This window comes from Tachysurus vachellii, chromosome 5, assembly GCF_030014155.1.
Source record: "Tachysurus vachellii isolate PV-2020 chromosome 5, HZAU_Pvac_v1, whole genome shotgun sequence".
Lineage (NCBI taxonomy): Eukaryota > Metazoa > Chordata > Actinopteri > Siluriformes > Bagridae > Tachysurus > Tachysurus vachellii.
In genome coordinates this window covers 9,820,941-9,838,802 of record NC_083464.1, presented here as the reverse complement: position 1 = coordinate 9,838,802, position 17,862 = coordinate 9,820,941, and the positions used below count along the sequence as shown (strand labels likewise).

The following is a 17,862-nucleotide window of genomic DNA, read 5'->3' as shown; positions in this document are numbered from 1 at the left end:
CTCTCTGTCTCTCTCTGTGTCTCTCTCTGTTTCTCTCTCTCTGTCTGTCTCTCTCTCTGTCTCTCTCTTTTGTCTCACTCTGTGTCTCTCTCTCTGTGTCTCTCTCTGTCTCTCTCACTCTGTCTCTCTCTCTCACTCTGTCTCTCTCTGTATCTCTCTCTCTCTGTCACTCTTTGTCTGTTTCTCTCTGTCTCTTACAGTCTCTCTCTCTATCTCTTTCTCTCTCTCTTTCTCTCACTCTCTCGCTCTTTCTGTGCAGCAGTTATCAAAATGAACTGACATCAGAGTTTTAATACAGTTTTATACGCTGACCTAATTCAGCTCGAATTCATGATCACGCTCCAGCTCTGGATAATAGGTTTTATTCAAGAGATAAATTACTTTATATACATTTAAATGTGCTGTTATTAAAAATGAGATTTTATTTGAGGGTATTTGACAGTGGCTTATTGGTTAGAACATTTTCCTTTAGGGTTTCAGTTTTGTTGCCCACATCCTCTCATGTTCTCCCTGTGATTCAGGGTACTCCAGTTTCCTCCACCAGTCTAAAGATTTGTGCTGTAGGCACATTGTCTATAGTGTATGAATGGGTTTGTGAGTGTGTGATGTGTTGGCACACGGTCCACGGTGTCCCTTGTCTTATGCCCTGGGTGCCTGAGAGGACTTTTTTCCCCTTTGTTTTTGCATGTACTGATGTAATTCCATACTCTTAGATTCATTTAATATAAATAAGACAGTTTTTAATCCACCTATTGTCTTCAGCCCAGAACGTTTACACACCACCGTACTGCTGTTCACACTTACATGTCTCTGGTGAAGAGTTTCTTTTTCTTGCATCATATTTTATCAATTGGCTGAACATACTGACAAATATTACCTACGATTTGATCATCTAGTCTTTGCATGTGTTTAAATGATAGAAAGCCTTGTATACAGTTGCTGAACCCAGTGTGTGTGTCTGGTGTGTTTCCCCAGATTGAAGCCTGCAGCAAAGAAGCTGAGAAGATCGACTCTCTTATTAACTCAGGCAGTCCTACGCTGTCGTCCCACGTGCCCCTGTCCGCCTTCCTGACCTCCGAGCTCAAACTGTCCACCGTCAGCTCTGCTGCTGCCCCCTGCACCTCTTCCCTCTGTGTGTCCAACTGTCTCTCTCTCTGTCTCCTCCTCGCATTCCTGCTGTCCTATCTAAACAACCTGAACTGTCACTGCTGAGCAACCAGCGCACCACGAGTGACCTTTGACCTTCCTCGCCTTGTTCCTTTAGAAGCCCCAGTCTGCATAGCCTTGACAATCAGAGAAACGCCAAGCTGACAAGAACAATCACTCAAAACATGACGGGACACTGAGCATGACAATGATGGACCGTTGAGCAGTATTCCTGTCGAGGGTAAGCTGTATCGAGTCATGTTATTCTTTTTTTTTTTTTTTTTTACAATCACAGAGCAGAGAGCCCTCAGAAAGGATGTGGAATTAAGATGGATAGAGTGAGATCTCTGAATACATTTCTGGCTCTGGTGCTCGTCTCTGCTGCCTTTCACTGCCGGTTCACCGGAGCAGACACTTTTGAACAGTGTCAATTTTACACACCTCATTTTCTAAATAAGAACTGAAGAAACTAATCAGCACTAGTGGAGAGGGCTTTCTACCCCAAAATGAAAGGAATCGTTCTTCATTTCTCTCTGTATATAAATTAATAGACCTAAAAGGAGAAACTATAGCCATCCTAAGCCGGTTTTACACTGTGCGATTTCAGCAGCATTTGATTTTATTACTTGTCACGCTGCATGAAATTATCCTAGCAAAATCTTGGCTGAATTCTTTAACAGGCTGTACGTCCTCCATGTCACACAGAATGATAAAGATCCTCTAGATTAGATGAAGAATTTAAAGGAGCAATCGTTTGAGATTACGATTCAAGAAGAGTGCTGTATTCTGTTTACCAACTAGTGCAGAAGACGAGAAACGCACTCGAGAGTATGTTCCCAAGCTCGTGGTGATGCATGGTTTGTTTACGTCTCTCCATTGCCATTTACTTTGTTGTCTCTGGTTTCAGTGCCGATTCAGCCGACCAATCGGCTCACAATATGATCGATCAATCAAAAGTTTGGGTTACACTTGCTTTTAAATGTGCGTTCACATACACAAGCACATATCCAGCACCAATTAGGAGACTCATCCTGTCCCGTCCATGTTTTTTGCATCCACAAGGTATAAAAAAAAAGTTGCCCCAATCTGCACCAGAACTGTTGGTCTGAGACGAGTTGCAAAAAAAAGCAACCCAACCCAGCGAACCAATGATCCAGCCTGTATAGCTATGCATGATGAGAACTGCATTCTGTAGCATGTTTGGTTAGCTAAAGGCACGTAACATGAATCACAGATTAACATGTCCGATAGATTGTTAGTGAAGAATTCTGCAAAACAAAGCACAAAATCAATGACGCCTCTTAATTTTAAAACGCTGTTAATGGCTCTTCATCCGAAACAAGAGAATTGAAACAGTACTGAAGAAATCATCGGTCAAAGCTATAAATGATAGCGACTAGAGCTAAAAAAGAAAGCTTACAGAGCTGCTGACTATAAATCTTAATAGACGGACGTTAAGGGTAGAATATAAACACACTCACTCTGACCAATCAGAGGACAGATTACTCACATGTGACTTTCATAAACATGTTTTGGTCCGCTTTGAATTCTTGCTGTGTGAAAGCGAACCAAGCCAAAGAGAAGCCCGATAGAGAATAAAGCACAGGGGAACTCTAGGTCTGAAAACTAAAGTAGCATGTAGTGGATGTAGCTTTTAATCCTCCGGATGTACATAAAGTACACAGATTAGTACATGACCAATGCTGCTGACGTCTTTGCTGCTTTTTTACACGTCAGGCGTAAGACACAATCTCAACTCATGCATCGTGCTGCAGCAAAATCAGCCTGAAAATCGTCCAGCGTAAACTCGGCTTTAAAGAATATGACAATCATATCCACAATTGGGTAATCACAACAGTATGCCTTGTTTATATAGATTCTATATGTAAAGATTTATTATATGAAGTACTGCAAAAAATAATTATGTCATTAAAAATATTATTTTAATGTTCGTTTTTACGTTTTCTGACCCAGAGGTCGGAGCCACAATGTGCCATTTTTTTTAAGTCTAAAATATTCTTGCATGATGACAATTATGAAGTGTTTTTACAGAAAGCTTTGTATCGTTCTGTCCTGTCTGTGTCTGATTACATGTCATCTCTGCCTATTGTCAAATGAAGGATTGTCCTTTTTTAACAGTATTATCGTGCTTTGGGCATCTTTGTAGCATTTCCACTCAGTGGAGCTTTGTGCTCTTTTATGTTTGTGTGTTTGCAATTCAACTGATGTATTTTTATAAGATAATAATAAAAACTGTTCATATTGCCAAATGTAAATCCTATCAGGTCGAACGTGTCGTGTGTTTTTTTACTCTTTTTTTTATGCCTTGGTTTTTTTGAGTGTCATAAACTGCTGTGTTGTCATCACTCTGACGTGGCGCTGTTGTGTAATTAGCGTGATGCGTCTTCAAAAGCTTCACACTTGTACACTGACAGTAGCCATCATCAAACATAGGAACAGTGGGAAGATTCTCTCCCACACATGTATTGCGTACTTTCCTAAATTATCTCAGTTCCCATACTTACATATATGAGCAGTTTTATGTGCAAACGTGTTAGGCAACCTTACCAGTTTTTTTTTTTGTTTGTTTGTTTGTTTTTCATCAGAAATGACCTTAAATTGTGTCTTATGCATTAGTAAAAAAAGAAAATAAGTAAATGTGACATTTTTGAGGAAAAAACACATTGTATATCAGAACAGTTTTCCAGAATTAAATGATAAATGTATTTAAAAAACTGTATGATGTAGAATTTGCTAAAGCTAACGTGGAAAATCCGTGGTAATGTCAGATTCTTGTATCACGTATGCTGTTACTGCCGCTTTGTTTTTCTCAAGTAACTTTGAAAATTGCAGCTCCCCTGTTCTAAAAATGAGTCTGTGAGTAAAAAAATTTCAGGAACTTATTTAACTCTATAGCAAAGTGCTTTAAATATGTTGTGGGGAAAATAAGAAAAAAAAAAATAAATAAGTTCACCATATCAATGATTACAAAGTCTGAACTGCTGTTATAAACCTAAATGAAAATTACCAATTAAATAACATGCATATTTATTATTATTATTATTATTATTATTATTATTATTATTATTTTGATCTAGTGACACATTTTATTTCCATATCCTGAAATCAGAAAATAGACTCTCCATGGTGAATATTGCTCTGATATAAACAGTACATAACATAACAGATATGTTACAGAAGCATGTGACTGAAACATTTACCCATGTACACACAAAACCCGTGGGCAGGGAAAGAGTACAAACAGTCAGGGAGGAAACAGATCTGTTCACTTTACTCACTTCTCACACTCACATGATGATGTGGATGACAGAGTTGTTCCTTCTAACGATACTCATCACAGGAACGATTTCAGGTAAGAGAAATTTTATTATTCTTTATGTTTTTTTTCTGTGGTTAAATCTTCAATTTGTTTAGCTCATAATCACTAAAAACTACTAAAACAAGTACAGTATTTGTGTAAATATACTAAAGCGAGTGGCGATCTCTTATGACGGCGTGGATGAATTCCAGTACTATAACAAACTAAGAAGCAGACATATCCGATGATGTCAAATCGTTAGAAAAATCACTTGTTTTATGTTTAGATGTTTAAGTCTAAGGATGCTTTTGACTTGGTTTGAAATGTGGAAATGGCAGTAAGACACAAATCTCACACTTTGTTGAAGTGCTACGGTGTTGTAATTCCTTCGTTTCACAAGCCCAGACTTTGTGGTTTACACAGGGATTGTGTTGTGACTTTTAGCGATAACTGCTCACTCTTTATACTTATGAAAGTCATAAAGAAGCCTTAATGGTGATCATTTTACAGGTAGGAAGAGTGCAGAGAAATCATCATCACTGAGAGCTATATAAAATAAAGTCTGGCACAGTACGTGAATTCGAAATGTGAAATACACGCTGTTCATTGAACACTGTGGACGGAGTCAGAATCTATATGCCTATTAAATAAAGAATCAAAACTAGCATCAAAGGGACTTTTGGCAACTGCAGAGTTTTACTAAAAGTACTATAATAAAGCCCTGTAGCGCCAGCTGTGGAATCCATTAGCTTAGTATTATTAAACAATACACAGAGCATATAATCCAAAAGCCGTTTCCAAAAGATATAGTCAAAATACACAGGCAAATGTATATAAACTTGTAATGCAGATGATCCAAAACAGTGAGCAGAAACTTGGTCGATAAACAGGTAAGAGGGCAAAAACTAGCAAGACAGTCAATGTAGAAAACAATTCAAGCAGCAAGAATAAACTGAGAAAACAGCAGTGGTCATACACAGGCAAACTTACAGAAAACAAAGAATGGCTTTTTTACACAGAGAACGGTTAATACTTTACCCTGGTGTTCAGTGTGCAGGAAGTTTAAATGTTCCATAACCCCAAAGTTACCCTTGAGCTAACGGCCTTTCACTATTTGGGAGAGGGCTCCCTCTGGCAATTCAGTGGATCCTGAGAACACCGCCAGGTCCTCTGGGTCACAGTGCAGGGTGATCAAAGTGATCTTGGTGCAAATCTGAGATAAGAGAAAGGTCTAAAATGTTGTTGGCTTCAACCAATGATAGATGATATCGTGGTAGATCAGTGGTCAAATCTAATGCCCCCTTTCAGTCAGTGCCTTCACTCCACTTCAGTCAGTGACTTCACTGGGTTGCATTTTTCAATTTCCAATGTCATAGATAGCTTCTGCAGGCATTAACGTGCTAGAAAGGTTTGAGTATGGAAATGTTTGCCATGGCTCCAATGCCACAGCTGGAGGTATCCACTTTGACTATAAATGGGAGGTCGGGATCTGTGTGTTGCAGGATACGGACTGTGGTAAAACTCTGCTTCAGGCGGTCAAATGCTTCTTGTGCTGTGTTAGACCAGCTGAGTCTCTTAGGTTTACCACATAGGAGGGCTGTTACAGGGCAGCTATGTAGCTATAGTTTCTTATAAAATGGTCATAAAAACTAGCAAACCCCAGGAACCTTTGATCCTCTCCTTGACGCTGGTGGCATTCTGTCACTGCTTGTACTTTATGTCCATCTCCCCCATCCCCCATTCCCCCCATCTCCCCCACTATTAGTTAGTCCATACGGCATTACCATACATTTGTAATGCCCCCAGTAATCAAAAATGGCACTCCTCCCCCTCCCATATGCGAACGAGATTTAAGGTGTTCCTTGAGTCCAGATTTGTAAACACGTGCCTGCCATATTTGTTCCAGTGCCAGGGTAAACAGAGGGAATGGGTAATGGTACCAGAATGCTATAGACTGTGGGAGGTCTATGGGACTGTGGGAGCAAACAATCATCTCACCTGCGTGTCATTGTCCCAAATCACTGACACCCAATCCAGACATGAGGTTGGCACATTTAGTAATCTCCTCCTGGTAAGGTCTCTGGTCGTTGTGCTAAGAAAATGTCACAGTGGCGAAAGGCCCCTCTGCACTGGGAGCACAATTTTTGCTGATTCAGGTCAACTGGTGGGTAGGTGGCAAAAGACATGAATCTGGTGTGAGTTTGTGGTCTGGAGTGCGGTAAGTTGTTCCTGGCTGGTCGCTACTGCCTATCACAATGAGTGATAATGGCCTGGAGTTGGGTAAACTCTGCTGAATTTATTGTAACTACAAACCATTACAGGTTTTCACCAGGAGAACTATGACTAAATTGCAAGGATAGAAAATAGGACGGCTGGGTTTGAAAACACAATTATTTATTTGGCAGATGCTTTTATCTAGAGTGACTCAAAGAAGAAGCGGAATACAAAGTACTGTGGTTTTAGGGTTTTTTTACATTTGCACTCACTGGCATATTTAATATGACATATGTAACTCTGAAAATAAGTAAAAGACAATCTTCCTTTATTCAAAGGTCTTGTTCAGATGAGCCTTTTCCCACTGTCACCTCAGACTCCTGTTCTTGACTGACAAAAGTGGGACATGATCTTGATGCTATTCTGCTGTTTTGGCATATTGTACATTCTCATTGTTTGACATTATTGTACATTATGAGATTTCTTTTCTGCTAAACACGGCTGTAAAGAGTTATTATTTTAGTCCCATCCTGTACACTCTACTCCTATCCAAACCTTAGAGACTGTTGAGTGAAAATCTGTGTTTTTCTAACACAGACTTTTTGTAACAAAGACCATTCAATGGTGTGGAAAAAAATCAGCCTTAAAAGTGCAACAGAGTGCTGTTATTAGTTGTTTTATTATTTAATATGATGAAAAATCTGTATTTTTGCAGTCTTTTTTTTTTTCAAGTGAAAAACAATTATGGTCAGGCTTTTTATGTTAATTTATATTAGTCATATACTGAATATTCTCAATCTATTTTTGTAATTTTATTAAATGTTTGTGTTTAAAATACTGCAAAAGTCTGTAAAACAAATCCCTGTTAGAGCGGCATTAGTACAACAAAAACAATACTGAGTGAAGTGGAAAGAGCTGATGATAAGAGAAGTTCACTCCTCCACCTGTGGTCAGGATAGCGAAAAGTATTCATGAGTGTCTCTCTTGTATCTTGAGGGATGATGGGTCAAGTGTCTAAAGGCTCAGAGGAACACAGTTGTAGTGCGGCTTTCAGGTTGTTATGAAGGGAATGAAAACACAGACCCAGTGTGGCTGGACTGTAAATGCAACCAGTTACTGAAGCCCTAAAGCCCTTCCCTTAATGGCACTACATACTGAAAAGGCTCTAAATGAATGAATCAGGCTCCAAATTAAACTGCTTTGTAATGTGGAGAAGCGTCATTCACAGCCCAATTCCCAGCAAAATGTAGCTATGTAATCTATTTAAGTATGCTTTTATTTATTTATTTATTTATTTATTTATTTTATTCTTATTTTTATTCTTCTTCATTTGTTTCTATACTGCTTTAGCCTCTTGAGACCCGAATGTCCTCATATGGGGACATAACATTTTCTCACACTTCATTGTCTATATATTTATTGTACCAACCTTATATGAGAACTGTTAGGTATAATTCTTTTGCCAAACTGCTTCCTTGAAAACACTGATTAAATTTATAGTTATCAGCTATGAATTAAGAGAAACGGTCAGTAGAAATTGTAATGTACACAACAGTAGCATACGGGTCCCAGGAGGTTAAAGCTACTTTGAGACTATGTGAATTGTTAAAAGCACTATACAAATAAATTGAATTGAAATCGAATTAATCTTTTTCATCCTTCTACTCTCTCTCTCTCTCTCTCTCTCTCTCTCTCTCTCTCTCTCTCTCTCTCTCTCAATGTATATATGATTACTTTATCTCAGATCCATTGAGAAAAATGGATGCAGTATTTACAAAAATTGTGTCCGTGTTCAAATACTTATGAACCCAACTGTAATCAAATCCAATATCTTTGGATATATAAAGCAACCGGTCCAATAGATCTATGTGGGATATGCAACGATGCACAGCATTCATTTAAGTACTTCTTGAATGAATTGTAACAGATGGGCTAAAACATTTTAAGATTTATTCAAAAACAGGAAATATTTCACTGTCTAATTGATGAAAAAACAATTATAATTAGTAGCCCACAATAAATGTTTAAATCGTTTACTGCATTCATTCTAATTAAGTTCTGTTCTAAAACATCTAAATCTGTTGGTTTTATTTTTCTTGATCCTGCAGGGAGTCTGAATGTCTTCAAGGTAAATCTTATGTCTGTACAACAAGGAAAGTCTATCACCATTCCTTGTTTATATGGTGCAGATTATAAAAATCATGAAAAGTACCTGTGTTTTGGATATGCTCCTGTTTGCAAAGAAGTTCAGTCCATTAAAGAGATCTCAGATGACCAAACCAATCTTATATTTACTGTTACTACAAAAAAATTAACACCTAGAGATACTGGTTATTACTGGTGTTCTGTTAGGAAGTATTTCATTGATGCAATATCAGGATTTCATCTGGAAGTCACAACAGGTAAGATTAATATGCAACAATACATTAAATAAATGCATTTTAGCACAGAAGTACACAATTTTTAAACCCAAGTCAAGTGTGTGCAGTTTGTTTCAGTTGCCTGGAAACCTGATTGAGCCTGGTTCATATCTATTAGTTATAGAAATTATAGATTTAGTCCTATTTTGCTGTTCTAATAGGCTCAACTCTTCTGGGAAGGCTTTCTGCTAGATGTTAGAGCATTGCTGTGGGGATTTGTGATCATTCAGCTACAGGAGCATTAGTGAGATCAGACACTGGGTGTTGGGATGGTGAGGCTGTCTGGGTTCCAGTTCATCCCAAAGGTGTTCAGTGGGGTTGAGTCAGAGTCAGGATATTTAAGTTCTTCCAGTCCAACCCTCATAAACCTGTTTTTATGGAGCTTGCTTTGTTCAGGCCTCTTAGATCCAGTGAAGGGAAATTTTAAAGCTACAAATGCAAAGATATTTTAAACAATTGCATGCTTACAACTTTGTGGTTTGTTGAATGCCCACATGTGTCAACTGTGACAAGCATTAATACAGACACAAATATAGCCTGGTCAGTATAATTTTCTTAGAAACTCAGGTACACCATGTTTGCACCCTTGACAAAGAGTCACTTTGAGAACACTTGGCTATGAGCTAAAACACATTAAGGATATTACTTGAGTTTCTCACCATGACATGTTTTGTTAGCAGTTGAGTTATATGGTGTCTTTACACTTCACTTTTTTATGTAACTAATGTTGAAGTTATCATTTCAACAGACGATAGGATAAAAGTAGTGTAATATACTGTAGTTATAAAGGTAAACCCAAGACATTATCTTCCCAGTGATTTATTAACCTCTGTGTCTAATCGTGTTCTTTTTTTGTTAGAAAGAAAATGATTTTCTCTGTGTTCCTCACAGCTACTCCTAAGCTGTATGTGGATAATCAAATGATCACTGCATATGAAGGAGGCCAGGTGGTGATTTCCTGCTATCATCGATTCAATAACTCTAATAAATGGTGTAAGATTGGTGGTCCGTGTGTGAGCACTATTGGAAACATAAGTGATGCATCAGTGGAGCTCAGTGAAATGGACTTGGGTTTTAGAGTGACCATGAGCAAGCTGACAATAAACAACACAGGATGGTACATGTGCTTAGCAGAAAATCAGCAGATGCCTGTTCACATCACCGTGCAAAGATCGACATCCAACAGGGAGAGGTAAAAATCCTGCTTCTCCGAATCCCTGAAGGAGATGAATTATATATTATAAACATTTTATTTTTTACTGTATACTATTAAATAAAAAGATTTGTCCTGAGTTCCTATTTTATTTCATTATTTATAGGATGTGACTATTTACAAATAGAGCGCTGTATATAAACCCAATATATTTCATTTTTTCACTGAATGCTTCATGTTTTTAATCACAATTTCTCTTTCTGCTACACAACAGAAGATCATTTGCATGGGTCGTGATTTTGGGATTTCTGCTTGTAGTAGCCTGTATAGCTGTGATTCTTTTTAGGCCACACAAAGAAAGTAAGTTGTTCAATTAAATTTTCCAGTATATATTTAATTCATTCATTGCACAAGGAATAAAAGATGATAAAATGACATCAAGCTTTAATGAGAATGCATAACTTTTTTTATGCATAAAATTTTTAGTTGCTGAAATGTTCTCATCACGCAAGAGATCTGAAAATTTATATGTAAGCATGAAAAGACCAAATCTACAAGTGAGTTCAGAACCATTTATCTTTCTCAGGCTAAAATAAACCCATTAGTACTTATTATAATACAATATTATATATTTTATTATTTTGTCTAAATATAATTGTACCTTTTTGTCTTTTAAGACAAATCAACATGAAGATGAAGAAGCTCAAGAATATGAAATTATGTTCAGTCCTGAACAGACCCCGGGGGTAAAACATTATAACCAAACACTCTGGACATTATGAAAATCTTTCTCTTTTATCTTTAGCTTTATCTTTCTGTTTCTACACTTTTAACTTGTGAATAATCATCATTTAGTTGTACTGAGAAAGATTGTGTACATGCGTAACATCATCATATTCATCATAAACATCAACTAACCCATAGACCATTTATACTGTTTATATAAAAGAGTTCATATACTACTTATTGTACTTATTATGCAATGCTTGTGGGTTATGAATAATGATCTGGGTCTAGTAAGTGCTTACAACATCATATTACCCCAATAACTTATGCTTATTAAGTTTATTATTATTACTATTATTACTCATTCATAGTGTGACTTAAAATACTTATACTATGCTTACTGGACATTTATTGAATATATTAAAACTTCTGAATACCTTGCTTATGATTTATGTCCATCGTGATGAATTTCATTTGATTCATTGTCTAAACAGTCTATAAATGTATTAATCATAACCTATGTACATTCAATTTATACCCTATTTAGATTATTTATATAGTAATAGGATGTTGTATGCACAGATATACCTTTAGCTAATGTCTGTTTCTACCTCATGCAAGGTTCAAGGGACAAACTGTAAAGGCAATTATTCAGGTATGTGTTTTTGTTTGATATGTGTGTGTGTGTGTGTGTGTGTGTGTGTGTGTGTGTGTGTGTGTGTGTGTGTAACTGTCAAGTTATGACATTTGACCAATTCTTCTCCAGTCATTATTTTGCCAATGACAGTAACATGTACAAAAAGCTGTGAGAAAACAAGAAAAAGAGAAGCAACCTGTCACATTTCATAACAGCACAATGAAATTCTTTTCTTTGAATATCCCAGTTGCGAAGTTGCCATCATACAGTGCCCCTGGATTAGTGATGGTTGCTCAGTGGCCCAACAGTAGCATCTTGGTGGTACTGGAGCTTGAACCCTCAACCTTGTGTAAGGTAATGGGGAAATTTCTCAAGAAGAAGAAGAAGAAGAAGAAGAAGAAGAAGAAGAAGAAGAAGAAGAAGAAGAAGATCAATTAATCAGACAAATAAATAAATCATTTGTATAGTACTTTATTTTTCTATTTCTTATAGGTTGTATGTAAAAGCTTACATTTATGGCTTTTGACAACTTAACCAGATGAGCATTAACAGCCTCAGGTGAATGGCATGTTCAGGGGGTACTGCTTTATATGTTCGAGTTGAAACTCATTCAGAAATGTAAACATCATGAGCACAACCTTTTAGTAGGTAGTGGCAGTTAGATGTAATGATGTGGATTGCTAATTTCTATTTTGAACAAGCTGAAGTTTACTTAAAGAAGCAGAAGAACAGCCAGACAGCTGTTTATGTTACAATAATGCAATGTGGAGGTTTTTCAAAAGCTTAGACTTGTTTCTTAGAATCATACAAGGTTAGTATAATTTCTCCTTTAGACATGTTTCTTTGCTATTGCTTATGCAGGGCTCTGACGATGAACTAGGATCGAGGGTTACACAAGCTGTAGCCTTTCTTTAGAATATCCCTCCAACACCAAGAAGAATTCAGAGTATTTAGGAGGTTAAATTGCATGCAGACTTGTAGGCGGATTGTAAGTGTGCTTCCCTGTTCTCTGAAATGAACAAATGAAACTGTCTGGTCTTTCAAAACTTTCACTGTTTTGTTTCTTAGAATTTACTGGTGCCACTTTTCCAGTTTTGACATCATAGGGCCATGTGTTCCTTTTTCACTTTATGGTATTTCACCAGCTTCTTTGGCTTATTGCTACAGATACTTACAACACTTTAAAATTGCTACATTGGTTCCCACTACTGTTTTCTTCTTTCTATTATTAACATCTGCCACCATCTGCAAAGTGTTAAAATTACAGAAGGTGACACTCACATTAGCCTAATCCCTAATTATAAACTTAATCCTTAACCTAAACCTAACCTAACCCTAATATTTGAGACCCCTAGCTCCAGTCCTGAACCCTAATCCTAAAACCTAGCCCTAACCCTAACCTTAACCCTAACCTTAGCCTAATCCCTAATACTAACCCTAACCTTATCCTTAATCCTAACCCTAAACTTATCTGAAGCCACACCTGAGTCTATAGAGTCTATAAGCCTAGATCATCTGATTAAGCTGGTATCACTTGTGGCTCTTGCTTGATTAGAATGAAAACCTGCACCCACAGCGGCCCTTAACACATAAGATTAGATGCCTCTCTTCTGGATATGTTTGTACTTTCCCGGATTAAAACACTATCATCTGGCAAATGGTATTATATGACTAAGGATGTTGAACATCACAATTTAAAACCAAATGCAATAATATAGTTGGCTTGATTCCATGTTGCTACTATAATAGCCTTTACAGCCGTCTTACGGAAAGATGTTCTGTAAGATAGCTTTTGGAATGTGATGCTGGGCATTATCACGGTCAGGCACTGATGATGAGGTCAGGCACTGATGATGAGCAAAAAGGCCTGGTTGGTGTTCCAATGTGTTCAGTGGGGTTGGGTCAGACTCAAGCTCGAGTTCTTCCGACCCAGCCTTCACAAACCATGTGTTCAGGAAACTTTGTGTTAAGATTCATTGTCATACAGGAACAGGTTTGTGCCTCTTAGCAACAGGGAATGGAAATTATATCACTACAGCATGCAAGGTTCTAGACAATTGTGTGCTTTCAGCTTTGTGGCAGCACTTTGGGTCAGAAACACAAATGGTGGAGGAGTCACCTGGCATGCTGGTCTCCTAACAGTGTTGTAGAAAGTGTATATATTATATATAAAGATTGCTGACATTAAAAGTAACAGCAACCACTGTAGGGGGGCTTGTGATCATGTTGGATTTCTTTAGAGTACTTGGAGTTTCCTCCCAGTTGGCTAATCAACAACTCAAACTGCCCAGGTCTTGAGGGAGTGTGCAAATGTTTGTGAATTGTGCTGTGATAAAAAAAACGGTGTGCTATACGGGATGTATTCCTCCCACACACCCAGGATAGGCTCTTAATCCACCAAGACCCTGACAAGATAATGGGGTTATTGACGATTGTGTAGCTCCACTTTTTCCCTTAAATGGAAACATCACTGCAAGTCAATGACAGAGATATTTTCACCTGATCACACTGATCAACTTTCTCTTAAGATGAAACATTTCTATCCTGAATTTTAATCTATGGTCATCAAAGTAATCAGACCTCAAATGAATTGCACATCACCGAGAGAGATTTTAGAGTGATGTGTTAGATGTGATTGATGTTTTGTAACTGAAGAGAAAAAAATCTGAATGCTATGTAAGGTTCTTGAATTTGCCTTTCATTTGTAATCTGTCTGTGTGTATTTATAATTCCTGTTCTCCTGCTATCCTTTATACGCTTGATAGCTTATGTGAATTCAAGTCACATTTGGTTTTCATTTTATTTATTTTCGTTTCTCAAGGACCACAGTGCAACACATAACAGTACACAAGGCTACATAAAGTGTAAATACACAACAGTGTAAATGCACAAAAAATACACAGACCCAGAAAAACAGATACACAGGTGAATAGTTACACAGAACATGGGCTGTAAACGATATACTATTGTGTAGTAAAGCAGCAAAGTAAAGCAGTCTGATATCATGGTTTTTCTTTGGGGTTTATTTTTCTGGTATTTAAAAGATTTTTTTAGTGAAATAAGCAATTCGGTCAAGTTAACATTATAATAATTTTCCAAATGATTCCAAGTGGTATTAAAGTTAATGTGTAACACAGCACACAAATGTACACATTAATGTGTGTGTGTGGTGTGTGTGTGGTGTGAGTGTGTGTGTGTGTGTGTGTGTGTGTGTGTGAGAGAGAGAGAGAGAGAGAGAGAGAGAGAGACTTGGGTTTCTAACTTGAGATTTATGTTTCAGATGGAGGTCACATTGCAGACAAAGAACATTACTGCACCTGCTGAATGTGATTTGCATTACAATCAAGCGTGGATCATGAAGTCAAACGTAAATAAGCTACATGCATTTCCCCATAAACAGAAGTGAAAAAACATGTCAAGCAGTGTGTTATTTGATTTGATTTCATGTGTATTATTCAAATCCCTTCGAAAAAAATTGACACATCGATAGAGTCAATAGTTTGTAACATACATAAATCTAGTTATCACACAGAGTACTGCTGCTTCTTAACACTTTTTTTAAATGTTTTTAGATTTGCTTTTAATTATATGGGTTTCTGTGTCTATGAAAACATGTAGCGTCTTTAATACTTCATGTTATGCCTTTTCTTTCCTCATAAACATTCAGGAAAACATTGTACTGAGCTTCTCTGAACCCTATAATATGTTGTTCACACCATGAAATTGTGCAACATTTTGGACTTTGCAGTTTGCTTATGGTCCTCAAGGGGGCCTCAGTGATATTTGTTTAGCTTAACTTGAGTATGGTATGTAAGTATTGTATGTATACATGATGTAAATACACAAACCAGCATTAATCTAAGATACATATATTGAAAGTACTTCATTACTTATCATGTCATGGTCTATATAAATGCCTCTGCAAAAAGATTAATGATAATGTACATAAAAGTATAGAAGAAATATTATATTTTGTAAAACACCATTGTGTGCCTATGTATTGTACTATATATGTGTTATATTGGATGTTGTACCACAGTGCTATTATACAGAATTCACAAATCTGACTTTATTTTCTACATGAGCAGCTCTCATGGTCATTATTTCAGCTGTAATGTGAAACACAGGTTTGTATTAATGAGTTGTTTGTATTTATGCCGGAACATTTCTACAGTAACTGCTCATTCCCTTGTATAGTGGCTACCTCACATAATCTACGCCATTAAATTTTCTACCACTGGAACGTGCTGTGCTGTCAATAAGTATCTCAGAGTATCTCATATCTGTGCTTACAGTATATCTCCATCAAAAACGTTCAATTCAGTTGAGTTCAATTTTATTTGTATAGCACATTTAACAATGGACATTGTCTCAAAGCAGCTTTACAGAACATAAACATAAAACAAAAGGTTAATATAATACAAAAATTGAAGATTAATATTAGATATATTTAAATGTATTTGTATTTATTCCCAATGAACAAGCCTGAGGTGACTCGGGTGACTGTGGGGAGGAAAAACTGAGAGGAACTTGAGAGGAACCAGACTGAAAGGGGAACCTCATCCTCATTTGGGTGACACTGGAGGTGTGAAAATATACAGTTTGACAGTCTATCCTCAAAAACCAAATGTAATAGGCATCTCCTCTTAGTATGTCCGAATATTTCATGAAGCTGAGTTCAACTGGAGCTGGTACATCTCTGTAGATGTCTCAGGATCTTCATATGGTTGCCTCATCTCAGTGAGGGTCCAAAATCTTCATGGCACGGAAGACAGTCGGAGCTGGTATAATCTCTGGATGCCTCAGGATGGGTAGAAAGAGATATGCAGTGGAGAGGAATTAACATAGCTGCTGTTCATAATATTAGCAAGCACTAGATGATCATGTTCATGTACTAGAGCACAAGATTATGGGATGTGTTATGTGTAAGCCTGACTAAAGAGATAGGTCTTAAATCTACATTTAAACTGGGAAAGTGTGTCTGAGCCACGGACACTATCCGGAAGACCATTCCAAAGTTTGGGAACTAAATAAGAAAACGCCCTAACACCTAAGAACATAAATATAGCACCAAACATTTTAATATTCAATTCAATTCAATACAATTCAAGTTTATTTGTATAGCGCTTTTTACAATGGACATTGTCTCAAAGCAGCTTTACAGAACATAAACATAGAACAGAAGATAAACATAAGGAGTAGTATAAAGAATTAATATAATAAAAATTCAAAATATATATAGATAGAAAGATAAGTTCAAGATTAATATTAGACATATTTAAATGTGTTTGTATTGATCTCCAATGAGCAAGTCTGAGGCGACTGTGGCAAGGAAAAACTCTCTTAGATGGAAGTGTTATTATGAATAATGTCCTTTCTACAGTTTATACAATCCACCAATTGTATATTAGTTAGGAGGTTGTTGTCCTCAATGACCACATATAGCTGGCATCTTCTCTTTGAATGCACAAAATCCATGGAGCTGGTACATCTCTTGGTGCCTTGGGATCTTCGAAGTGTCTGCCTCTTCTCACTGAAGGTCTGAAATCTTTATGAAGCAGAACACAGCTGGAGTTGGTACAAACTCTGGATCAAATCCTCATGCTAGTTCAAATGTATCTACATATAAGAATACTCAGCTAAATCACTGTTAGAGCAAAGTTAGAATAATAAAAATGTGATCTCTGTGTGTGCCTTCAGGTTGTTATGCAAAGAATAAAAACACAGGACTAGTGTGCCTGGACTGTAAATGCAGCCAGTTGCAGAGACTAAAGCCATAACTAATCTATATGCATGAGCATTGTCCTGATGCCATATTGCTTGTTGATCAGATAACTACAGGAATATGCGTGCAGATGATGAGTGCATACTTAAAGGACTAAAGAAATAAAAATACTAATGGTACTGCTACTAAAGCTGCTGCTTACAGAGAATGTCAGAGAATGTCTGATTCATAGGAGCATTTCTTAGATACAGCTAATGAAGGTAATGGACATAAACACAAAATACAATCAAAATGAGATTTATGTAACAAACACAAACAAGTGAGACATCCTTTTAGGGACCAACTCAGCCTTTTGCTACACTCTTTGGTGAACCTGAGGTAAATTCTCAGTGGATACTAAAAGGCGTAATTTCTAATTTACTTGAGTGTTTCTAAAATAAATAAGTAATAAATATGCATATAATCAGGCCAGATATGAAAGACGTACAAACAGAATAAAGGAGCTAATTCACCTGGATGCTG

The 17,862-nt window shown here is 37.0% G+C and overlaps 2 protein-coding genes across 3 annotated transcripts in view; both read left to right on the top strand.

Moving 5' to 3' along the window:
- reck (reversion-inducing-cysteine-rich protein with kazal motifs) overlaps positions 1 to 3,427 on the top strand; it is a 121,894-nt gene extending 118,467 nt beyond the window's left edge. Inside the window, exon 22 of the mRNA XM_060869658.1 lies at positions 976 to 3,427. Coding sequence (XP_060725641.1) covers positions 976 to 1,212 — 237 coding nt within the window. The 3' untranslated portion in view covers positions 1,213 to 3,427. The remainder of the gene's footprint in view (positions 1 to 975) is intronic.
- Positions 3,428 to 4,427: 1,000 nt separating this feature from the next.
- Positions 4,428 to 15,858, top strand: si:ch1073-59l16.1 (uncharacterized). Of its 2 annotated transcripts, XM_060869653.1 has the most exons (8): positions 4,430 to 4,519; positions 8,788 to 9,081; positions 9,991 to 10,291; positions 10,527 to 10,612; positions 10,739 to 10,809; positions 10,930 to 10,998; positions 11,600 to 11,633; positions 14,896 to 15,858. In XM_060869653.1, the coding sequence occupies exons 1-8, from the start codon at positions 4,459 to 4,461 to the stop codon at positions 14,937 to 14,939; spliced, it is 960 nt and encodes a 319-aa protein (XP_060725636.1). In that variant the 5' UTR covers positions 4,430 to 4,458; the 3' UTR covers positions 14,940 to 15,858. The 2 variants fall into 2 exon arrangements, with proteins under 2 accessions (XP_060725638.1, XP_060725636.1); XM_060869655.1 differs by lacking the exon at positions 8,788 to 9,081 and having other exon boundaries at positions 4,428 to 4,519.
- Positions 15,859 to 17,862: the final 2,004 nt, after the last annotated feature.

Bases quoted from the DNA above. Each gene is read 5' to 3' on its own strand.
- si:ch1073-59l16.1 (XM_060869653.1), top strand. From the start codon at position 4,459: ATGATGATGTGGATGACAGAGTTGTTCCTTCTAACGATACTCATCACA. The intron at 4,520-8,787 runs GTAAGAGAAATT...TTGATCCTGCAG, and splicing joins CATCACAGGAACGATTTCAG to GGAGTCTGAATGTCTTCAAG. The intron at 10,292-10,526 runs GTAAAAATCCTG...GCTACACAACAG, and splicing joins TCGACATCCAACAGGGAGAG to AAGATCATTTGCATGGGTCG.